This window comes from Eimeria tenella, genomic scaffold, assembly GCF_000499545.2.
Source record: "Eimeria tenella Houghton genomic scaffold, Eth_scaff370, whole genome shotgun sequence".
Lineage (NCBI taxonomy): Eukaryota > Apicomplexa > Conoidasida > Eucoccidiorida > Eimeriidae > Eimeria > Eimeria tenella.
Genome location: NW_013544628.1, coordinates 1 through 9772, shown reverse-complemented (window position 1 = coordinate 9772; position 9772 = coordinate 1). Strand labels below are relative to the sequence as shown.

Below are 9772 nucleotides of genomic sequence, written 5' to 3'. Positions count from 1 at the left end.
TTCAAATCCCAGTAGGACCTCTTTTTATAATGCAGTCAGTCTCTACTAAAGTAACAACGTATCTAATCGTATGTATAAAAGACTAAAGGTCCTACTGGGACTCGAACCCAGGTCGGCGGATTCAGAGTCCGCAGTGCTAACCACTACACCATAGAACCGTCTGGCATGGACCTGTTGCTGCATTCGTCGTTTGAGAAGATTGAATTCCAATTGGAATTTATTGATCTGTTATTGTATCATCTTAAAAGAGTTTAAATAAAATTCTGTTATACTGGAATGGGGAAAATACAGCTCTGCTGCAGAGCCTCGGAGGCGTCTGCTGGGGGTCACCTGGGGCCCCCAACCCAGCAGCAGCTGTCTGCCTATCTCACTGCTGCAGCAGCAGCTTCCAATAGGTCCAAACTAGCAGCATTTGTTCTTCATTGTTACTGCAGGTGATTAAAGGGTATTTGACAAGCTTAATCGCAATTCAGGTGTGCGGCCCAGCTCGTTCTGGGCACTCTGAGCTTCCTGTGTTTGCTGTGATTTCCTCACGAAGAGCACTAGCGGTGCTCTCTGGGCTCCTTTTTAGTTTCATTTCTTCCCCGTTCCTCCCAGCTAGCTACGGATTCGGTGTACGAACAGCTGCATTGAGTCACTTGCTGCCAAACAATTCAAAAAGGACAGATTTAGCTCTGGAAGCAGCTGCTGCATTCCTCACTCCCCGCCCTGCTGCTGCTCATGGGCTTCGGGCCAAGAGAATCTCCCAACCCCGGCCTGCTGCGGCCGGGGGGTGACAGAGCCAGCAGCACAGTGGGGTCTTCGGCTTTGTCCCTTGACACCACCAGCTGTCTCGCAGCTTCCTCCCGCAGCAGCAGCAGCAGCAGCAGTAGCAGCAGCAGTAGCAGCAGCAGCAGCAGTAGCAGGAGCAGCACGAGCAGCAAAAGCTGCACCGCTGCTCCCTCCAGCTCCAGCAGCAGCAGCAACAGCAGGCGCTGCAGCGCTAGCCTTGCCAGCTCCAGCCGCAGCAGCAACAGCAGGCGCTGCGACGGTAATCTTTCGAGCTCCAGAAGCAGCAGCAACAACAGGCCCTGCAGCGCCAATCTACCTAAATCCAGCAGCAGAAGCAACAGCGGTGAGCGCCTTCCAAGAGAGCTCGCTAGCTCCAAAGGCAGCAGCAGCAGCAGCAGCAGCAGCAGTAGGCGAAGCAGCAGCAGTCTTTCCAGCTCGAGTTCTAGCAGCACCAGCAACAGCCTCGCCAGCAGCAGCGCCACCAGAAAAACAAGCCTGAGCTCTTCGTCTGCCACAATTCTGGAAAGCTCTCGTGCTGCCAAGTCGCAAACTGCCTTCCCTCCAAAGTCACAGTCGAAAGAGCAGCAAGTGCAGCAGCAGCAGCAGCAGCAGCAAGAACGAGGGTCTAGGACAACAGCTAGTGGCACGCAGCAGTCCAGCGAGAAATGTGAAGTTGCCCGTGGCTCTCTGGGTCGCAGCAGCTCAGCATCTGTGTCTCTCAAATCAACAGCAATTGCTGCTGCTGCTCCAACTGCTGCCTTTGCTGCTGCTGCTGCTGCTACTGCTGACACCTTTGGTGCACTTCCGTGCGCAACATGGGGCTCGTGGGGCATATCGGCCAGCAGCCAATCTTCTAGAGTTAAAGGCAGCAACGACGCCTCCAAGTCTCAAGGTCAGTTCCCCTCAAAGCGGCAGCAGCAACAGCACGGGCAGCAGCAGCAGCAGCAGCAGCAGCACGGAACCGAGGCAAGTAGTGCGGAGCTCACCAACACGAGAAGCTATAAAATCCCCATTCTGAACTTCTTAGGGCACCGGACATCGGGAGCCGCTTTAAATACGGCATCCCTCGAACCCAGACACTTAGTTGTTGTTGTTGCTGCTGCTGCTGCTGCTGCTGCCTTTGCTGCTGCCTCTGCTGATTCCTTTGCAGCAATTCCTTGTGCCACCTGGAGCGCAGCCAGCCCCGAGCGCCCATCTGCCTGCAGCAGATCTTCCAAAATGCAGTGCAGCTTTCGTTCCACCAACTCACAAGACCTTCCCCTGTCGCGGCAGCTAGCCGCCAGTCAGCGCTGCAGCAAGAGCAGCAGCAGCAGCAGCAGCAGCAGCAGCAGCCGCAGCAGCTTGCTGCAGGTCTAGTGAGGCGGTTTCTTTCTTCAGGGCGCCTCAGCAGCGGCTGCCGCTGCAGCAGCTGCAGCAGCTGCAGCAGCTACAGCAACTGCAGCAGCTGCAGCAGCCGCAGCGGCCGCGCACCGGAGCAGCTAAAGCACTGTGGGGCGCTGCAGCCTGGGTGCTGCAGTGCTTCACAGTGCTTGCTTTAGTTTGCTGCTCGGGGCACCTGCTGTTGCAGCACCAAATCCTTCAAAGCAGCCCCTCTTGGCAGCTCTGACTCACATAATAAGACCCCCCTTTGGCTGCTACGGGGTAGAAAAGGGGTTTCTGTTGAGCTTCAAGCAGCAGCAGCAACTGCTGCTGCTGCTGCTGTAGCCTTCTCTCAAACAATGCACAAGACACAGGGGCGCCACAGGCAGCAATGCGCAGCTGCAGCAGGGTCCTACGGAACCCATTAATGAAATGAACAACGCTAGGCGAAACTCAAAGTGCCGCAGCTGCTGCATGCATGCAGCCCCGCTAGCCGGTCCTCATGCAGAGGCAGCAGCAAGAGAAGCTGCTGCGACAGACACAAATGATTTGCTGCACTGGAGTAAACCTGCACTGTTATTTCCAGAGTGTCTAGACACTCTGGAAATAACAGTGTTGCTGCACCGGAGTAAACCTGCACTGTCATTCCCAGAGTGTCTAGACACCTCGCGCTGCGAATGTCACGCATGCATCCCTCCGCAAGTGTACACATCTTTTGGTTTGAAGCGGAGTCTGAGTTCAAGAAGAGCCGCAGCGCCTTGTGGGGCAGCTAGAGGCCTAAATGAGCATTCTGGAGTGGGGCTGTTTCCTAACTAAGGAGCCCCTGGCTCTGAGGTGTACGTACGCCTGAACACTAAGCGCATGCACGGCGTTTGGCCGCCAGCTCTACACCCTTTTCGGCCTACAAACGCGGCAAAACCAGCAGCGCGCTGCTGCCGTTTGTGTCTATGCTAAGAAAAGCGATATGCTAGCAGCTGGCAAAGCAAGGGGTTCTGGGGCCCCCCGGGGGCCCCCGGGACCCCCCGGGCTTCAGTACTTCTCTTCCTTGAGCCCGTCTTTCAAATATATGAATCGGGGGGCCGTTTCCTCGTCTTTGTAGTACGCGTAGACCAGAGAGGCCTCGAAGTCGTTGCTCTCGGACATAAAGAATTGGAAATCGTCGAAACTGCCGAGGATCTTCTTCACGAGAGCTGCGGACTCAGTCTTGAAAGCCTCCACGCGGGAGGGGTTGTGCTCCTGCAGGTAGTCCACGACGCGTTTCAAATAGCCCTTGATGTAAGTCGTGAAGTCCTTTTTTGTCAAAGAGGTTTCGCTCAAGTGAAATGCATTTATTATATCTATAACTGTTTCCGCAGCATCTTCGACTCCGCCCTCGCCTTCCTCGCTGCAGCGCACGAAAGCAGAAAACTTGAATTGCAGCAGCTGCGCGTGCAAAGCGCAGTTTGGATCTGCAAACTTCGCTCTTTCTTCACCCAACTTCAACTAATTTGTTAATTTTGAATTAAATAACTCTAATTGATTGAAGACCGCCCACCTGTTGTCCGCAATCCCGAAGTCCTCCGCTGCCTTCGTGACGCGGGTTCCCTTCACCTCAAAGGCAACTGCGCACAGCCAACGCAAGGCGCAGCGGCTCCATGCAAGAATACAAAAGGGCATGTACAACCCTTCATCCCTCAGCTTCCCCAGACACCTCCCAAACAAGGACAGACATCACAAAAGAATTATAAATATTGGGAAAAAAATAACTAGAATGCGAAGCGCCGCGTGCTGGGGCCTCTTGTTTGACGGCTGGGCTGGAGCTGCCGGGGTTATCTTCTGCGTCCTGTCTGCCCTTTGCAGGCCCTCAGCACTCACTCTTTCAGATCTGTACCCACTTTACACGCAACATAAACATGAATTTCATCTAAATCTTCAGCATGAAAGAAAAAAAAACTGGAAAATGAGCACGTACCGTCCTTGAACGCGTCATCATCGAACGGCACCAGATGAGGGTATGAATCCGAGCAGAGCTCGTCGCCAGAGAAGACGCATTTATAAACCTTCATCTTCGTCTAATGTGGCGATGCAAAATTATTGAATGCAAAGAATAACAGAAAAAATACTGGCGCAGGGGACCGGTGTGATCGATAGCGCTGTGGGGGGGGGCTGCAGCAGTGTTGTCGCAATGCCAATTCAAACAACACCAGCCCCGTGTGCCGTAAGAGTTCGCTCGTCAGATTTTCGTGCACTGCTTCATAATCAGAATAAGTGTAATTTAATAATTCATATTTTAAATTGAAAGTGGCTCACTAGGCGCTTTAGAGCGGGAGATTCCGGCCTTTCGTGAAGCCACTCTCACCTGATCTGAAACGGCGACGAAGTGAACAGGGCCCGTCTGCAGCTCCTTGCAGCCAGGTGCGCTATTGCGTCTTTTCCTTTCGCTAATTTGTTGCGGTTTTTAGCGGTTACATTTGAACTGCTTCCCTTTACTTTGTGTCTGGCTAGGCTTAGGTGTTTCAGCTGTTTGCTTGTGGGGTGCTGCTGCAGCCACACCCAGCTGGAACGCGATGCATGCGTGTATCCAGCATGAATACAACTACATGTTCTGTTCCTTGTTTGCTGTGAAGCAATAAGCTGCTCTTTTTTCTTGTCTTATTACTGTAAGTTTCCGCGGAAACGCCCGAAGTCGCGGGCGGGAACTATGGACTGTGTCACTCCCGGTGGTCCCGGTCCCGCCACTTCGCTAGCTGCACCGCCTCTGTTTCTGCGTTTCTGGGCCCAGTAGGACTTGAGTTTCGGTGCGGAATGAATTTGAAAGCTGTCTGAGTGGGTACCGAGCAGCAGCAGCGCCGCCGCTGGAAACTTGAACTGCAGGCTTCCGCTGCGGCTGCGGGCTGTGTGTGCGCAGACGATGACGATCGACATAAATCTCCTGCGGGAGGAGAAGGGGGGCTGCCCCGCGAAGGTGGCGGAGAGCGAAAGACGGCGAGGGAGGGACCCGTCGAGGGTGGATCAGCTGGTGGCTGCGGACAAGAGGTGGCGCGAGGCGACGTACGCGCTGGAGCAGGGCCGCAAGGACTTGAACTCGGTGAACAAGGAGATCGGCCAGCGCAAAAAGGCGAACTCGAAGGATTCTTGCGAAGACCTGGTGGCGAAGACCGCGGAAATAAAGGGGAAGCTGCAGTCGCTGGAGGCTGAGGCTGCGGCCGCCGCCCAGACCCGAGACCGGCTGCTGAAGGGAATAGGCAACCTCGTGCACGACTCTGTTCCCGTGAGCAGCGACGAAGCCGAAAATAAAGTTGTGAAGACCTGGGGGACTCCAAATAGAATGAAGATCGACGGAAGTCCGGGCCGCATGCACCACCACGAGGTGCTCGCGCGCCTGCAGGGTGCGGACTTCAAGAAAGGCGTCGAGGTGGCTGGCCACAGAGGCTACTACCTCAAGGGCCCCGCAGTAATGTTGAATTATGCTTTAATTCAATATGGCCTCAGCTTTCTCGCAAAGAAAGGCTACCTGCCGGTGCAGCCGCCGTACTTCATCCGGAAGCCGGTGATGGCTGCGGCTGCAGAGCTCAAGGACTTCGAGGAAACCCTCTACCGCATCCCCCACGACAGCAGCGCCCAGCAGCAGCAGCAGCAGCAGCAGGGGAAGCAGCAGGGGAAGGCGCAGGGGAAGCAGGAGGAGGCGGAGCGGGACGACATGTTCATGATCGCGACCAGCGAACAGCCGCTGTGCGCGCTGCACATGCACGAGCGCATTGAAGAGAAGCAGCTGCCGCTGCGGTACGCAGGCAGCAGCACTTGCTTTCGCAAGGAAGCTGGGGCCCACGGGAAGGACTGCTGGGGGCTGTTTCGCGTGCACCAGTTCGAGAAGGTGGAGCAGTTCTGCATAACTTCGCCGGAGAAGTCTTGGGAAATGCACGAAGAGATGATCGCCACTGCGGAGGAGTTCTACCAGAGCCTCGAGCTCCCCTACAGAGTCGTCGCCATCGTCTCGGGGGCCCTCAACGACGCTGCTGCCAAGAAGTACGACTTGGAGGCTTGGTTTCCCGGCTACGAGGCCTACAGGGAGTTGGTGTCTTGCAGCAACTGCACGGACTACCAGTCGCGGGAGTTCGAGATCCGCCTGGGCCACAAGAAGGAGGCCGCAGCAGCAGCAGCAGCAGCAGCAGAAGCCAAGCCGTTCGTGCACCTCCTCAACGCCACTCTCGTCGCCACCCAAAGGTGCATATGCTGCATTCTCGAAAACTACCAAACCCCCACCGGCCTCCGAGTCCCAAGGGCCCTGGTGCCCTACATGGGCGGCCAGGAGTTTCTGCACTACACAGCAGAAGCAGAAGACACCAAAAGGGAGGCCTAGTGCCTCCTGCTGCTGCTGCAGCTGCTACTGCAGCTGCAGCTGCTTACGTTTGTCGCCTCCGGGCCTGGTTTCATACTGCCGCTTTCAAGTGCCACTGAACGCTAGCTAGAGTCTGCACTTTTGGACAGATTTGGAAGCAGATCTGCATGCGCATGCATTCCTTTAACACACTGATGTGCATAAACACAAGTGTATTTGATATTCCTTTCAAGACACCAACTTCCTGCAGTCCTCGTAGCCAAAGAAAGGTCTTTTTCCGAATTTATTGGCAGCAGACTTATTGAGAGTTTCAGAGACAATGGCGAAGACTCTTTAGAAAGCTTTTGGTTGTTGCCACCACCTTCCTCTTGTGCAATTTTCTCGCTCTACTTTGTCGGAGTTCTACTTCGGAGTTCTACTGATCAGTAAACAGATCAAGTTATCCCGGAAACAGCAACAAAATCAGAGAACTTCACTAATTATTTGTTTCTACTTTAAAGTGGCTGCAGCAAATCGTTGTTGCTGTGCAACTGATCTGAATGTTCTGTACGCATTAGTGGGAACGAACTTGCATTTGCCGATTATGCACGAAGTGCTTGAGCCTGGATACCACAAATGTAAGTACAAATGCAGACATTTATTTGTAAACGTTCAGTCTGTAAAGCCAAATGCCTTAAAACGTGCTACAGACAAAACCAGAAGCCGCAGAGGCAGCAGCAGCCGCGCTTTCCCTGCAGGCGTTCGGGGCCCCCTGTTTGTTTGAAATAAGCGACAAAATTAGACCCCGCCAGGCAAAGAGATGCCTTTGGGGGCCCCCGAGGGCCCCCCAGGGGGCCCTTGGGGGCTTTGGAGGCCCCTAGAGCAGCAGCAGCCGCAGCAGCTGGCCCCGTTTTGCAAATGACTTGAAGACCCAGCGGTTCAAAAGGCCCGCCGAGCAGCCAAATGAGTGCAGCAAAAAGGAAAAGAACTTTCTGACAAAAACGGCAGAGTCTTGATTAATAAATGAACTAATCAAAGAAACGCCAGGGGGCACAGGGGGGAGGCGTCAGGGTGTGCAAAGTCAAGAATCACTAAAGTTCCTTTGGAGTCTATCTGCGCCACTTTCCAGTCTATGAGGGCCCAGGCATTTGCCTTTTCCCGCAGCCAAACCACACTTGACAGCGGCTTCAGCTCCTGAGTAACCACGGAGGAAGGCCACCACGGATAAGGACCCGCGCTGCTGCTGCTGCTGCTGCTGTTATTGCTTCTGCTGCCGCTGCTGCTGCTTCTGGCGGTGGGAGTGGTGGCGCTGTGGCTGGCTCCGCTGGCATCGCCAGTCCTAGAAAAGGCGATTCGCCCGCTGTCCTCGCTGCTGCTGCTGCTGCCACTGCCGAAGCTGCTGCTGCTGCTGCTGCTGCTGCTGGGGTCGCCTCGAGGCGCACCAACTTCAGCACTTGGTGGCTGGCTGGCTGCTAGTTGCTCTTTCTTTTGCCTTTCAGAAGCCGCTGCTTCCGCTGCTGCTGCTATTGCTGCTGCTTCTGCTGCAGCGTACCTCCTCCTCCTTTGTTTTTCTATCCAGCGCAGGACGACTTTCCTGTACGCCTTGACAGCTTCTCTCTTCCTTTCTTCTTCTGCTGCTCGTTGCTGCTGCTGCAGCCGCCACTCTGTTGCTGCTGGTTCGTAAAAGGCCTGAACTGGCAAATCGGCCTCATCTACTGCTGCAGAGCGGCTGCTGCAGTCCGGCCAGCAGCAGCCGCGGGCCTTTCTGCGGGCCACTGCTGCCTCGTTGTAGAGTTCAACAGCAGCAGCAGCAGTTGCAGCTTCATCGATCTCATCCTGCTGCGGCCGGCTCAAGCCCGCGTCCCCAGCAGCAGCAGCAGCAGCTGCAGCAGCAGCAGCTGCTGCTGCTGCTGCTTCTTCCCGCTTCAGCCTGTCCAAGTCAAACACCAACCAGTCCGAAAGACTCCGCTTAAAAGGGTTGTACCGGGGAACCCTTGGGGGGAAGCCACCGGGGCCCCAGGGGCCCTCGGGGGCCCCACTGGGGCCCCCCTCGTCTTCTCCACATAAGACACAAATGAGGCCCCTGGCGCTGAACTCTGCAAAGAAGGCGCTGTTGGGAAGTGTGTACGCCCCAGATACCTCCAGTGTGCGCACGCCCCACTTGCTGCTGCTGCTGCTGCTGCTGTCGCTGCTGCTGCTGCTGCTGCTAATGCTGCAGCTGGGGAGAGCAGAGCTGCTGCTCTCGGCTCTCTCCAAGGGGCTTCCCCGGTCGGTGCTGCTTCTGCCACTGCTGCTGCTGCTACTGCTGCTGCTGCCTCTGCTTCCACCGGAGGCGCTGGTAAGCCCACTGATACCCGAATTGCCACGTAGAAGCGAATTCGTACCATCGCGGCAACAGCTGTTGCTGCTGCTGCTGCTTTCATTGTTGCTGTTGCTGCTTCTGTTTCCGCTGCTGCCTCCGCCGCCAGCCCCTAAAACCCCGTTTCCTTCTGTCTCGACAGAGCTGCGTCTGCTGGATTCAGCTTCCGTAGTGAGCGACTGCAAAGTTGAAAGACCTGCTGCGTGGCCGCTGCTGCTGCCGCTGCTGCTGCTGATGCTGCTGCTGCTCCTGGGTTTCGTCTCCTGGTGCGCACCGAGGAGCAAGAACGCTTCGTCTGCCGCACTGAGAGAGCTAGTGCTGCTCCTTCTACTGGAGTCCGCTGCTGCTGCTGCTGCTGCTGTTGCTGCTGCTGCTGCATCGCTTGAAGCTGCCGCGGGGCTCGTTCTTGCAGCCGAGCCAGATGCAGCAGCAGCAGTTGCAGCAGTTGGTGGGACAGCAGCGACCGTTTCCGCCGCTGGCCCTGCTGGCTCAAAAAACGCGGCAGCAGCAGCAGCAGCAGCTGTTGCTACTGCTGCAGCAGCAGCAAACATGCCAGACATCGGGAAAGCAGCACTTGCATTGGCCGCTTGCAGCGCATCAGAAGTAGCAGTAGTTGCTGCCGCTTGTGGAGCAGCAGCAGCTGCTGCTGCTGCGACAGCAGCTGCAGAGTTGCCAGCAGCAGGCGCTGGAGAGGCAGTGCTGGTGGGTCTCCAGGCCCTTTTGCTGCGCGGCGGCGAAAGTGCTGTAGCATCAAAAGTATCTTCAGCAGCAGCAGCAGCTGGGCCTGCAGCACGAGCCGCAGCTGCAGCAGTAGCAGCAGCAGCAGCAGCGTCAGCGCGTCTCTCGCGCAGGACAAAAGCCACTTTGCGCATGAAGCTGCAGGGCTCTGAGTATTTGCTGCTGCGCTGCCAGGAAGACAGCATTTGCTTCCAAAGTGCGTGGGGGTCATTGGAGCACTGTTCGCGCTGCTGCAGCAGCAGCTGCTG

General features: G+C 56.0%; 4 protein-coding genes across 4 annotated transcripts; 2 read left to right on the top strand and 2 right to left on the bottom strand.

Annotated features, from left to right (window-relative positions):
• Nucleotides 1-720: 720 nt before the first annotated feature.
• On the top strand, nucleotides 721-2127 carry ETH_00028580 (uncharacterized protein; the record flags this gene model as incomplete). Its single annotated transcript, XM_013379640.1, has 1 exon — nucleotides 721-2127. One exon carries the CDS (start codon nucleotides 721-723, stop codon nucleotides 2125-2127), a length of 1407 nt encoding a protein of 468 aa, XP_013235094.1.
• Nucleotides 2128-3159: 1032 nt separating this feature from the next.
• ETH_00028575 (translationally-controlled tumor protein, putative) lies at nucleotides 3160-4175 on the bottom strand (the record flags this gene model as incomplete). The annotated part of the gene is made up of 3 exons (XM_013379639.1): nucleotides 3160-3514; nucleotides 3665-3731; nucleotides 4082-4175. 3 exons carry the CDS (start codon nucleotides 4173-4175, stop codon nucleotides 3160-3162), a joined length of 516 nt encoding a protein of 171 aa, XP_013235093.1.
• An 845-nt stretch (nucleotides 4176-5020) lies between these two features.
• ETH_00028570 (seryl-tRNA synthetase, putative) lies at nucleotides 5021-6469 on the top strand (the record flags this gene model as incomplete). The annotated part of the gene is made up of 1 exon (XM_013379638.1): nucleotides 5021-6469. The coding sequence occupies one exon, from the start codon at nucleotides 5021-5023 to the stop codon at nucleotides 6467-6469; it is 1449 nt and encodes a 482-aa protein (XP_013235092.1).
• A 990-nt stretch (nucleotides 6470-7459) lies between these two features.
• ETH_00028565 (uncharacterized protein) lies at nucleotides 7460-9709 on the bottom strand (the record flags this gene model as incomplete). The annotated part of the gene is made up of 1 exon (XM_013379637.1): nucleotides 7460-9709. The coding sequence occupies one exon, from the start codon at nucleotides 9707-9709 to the stop codon at nucleotides 7460-7462; it is 2250 nt and encodes a 749-aa protein (XP_013235091.1).
• Between the last annotated feature and the right edge of the window lie 63 nt (nucleotides 9710-9772).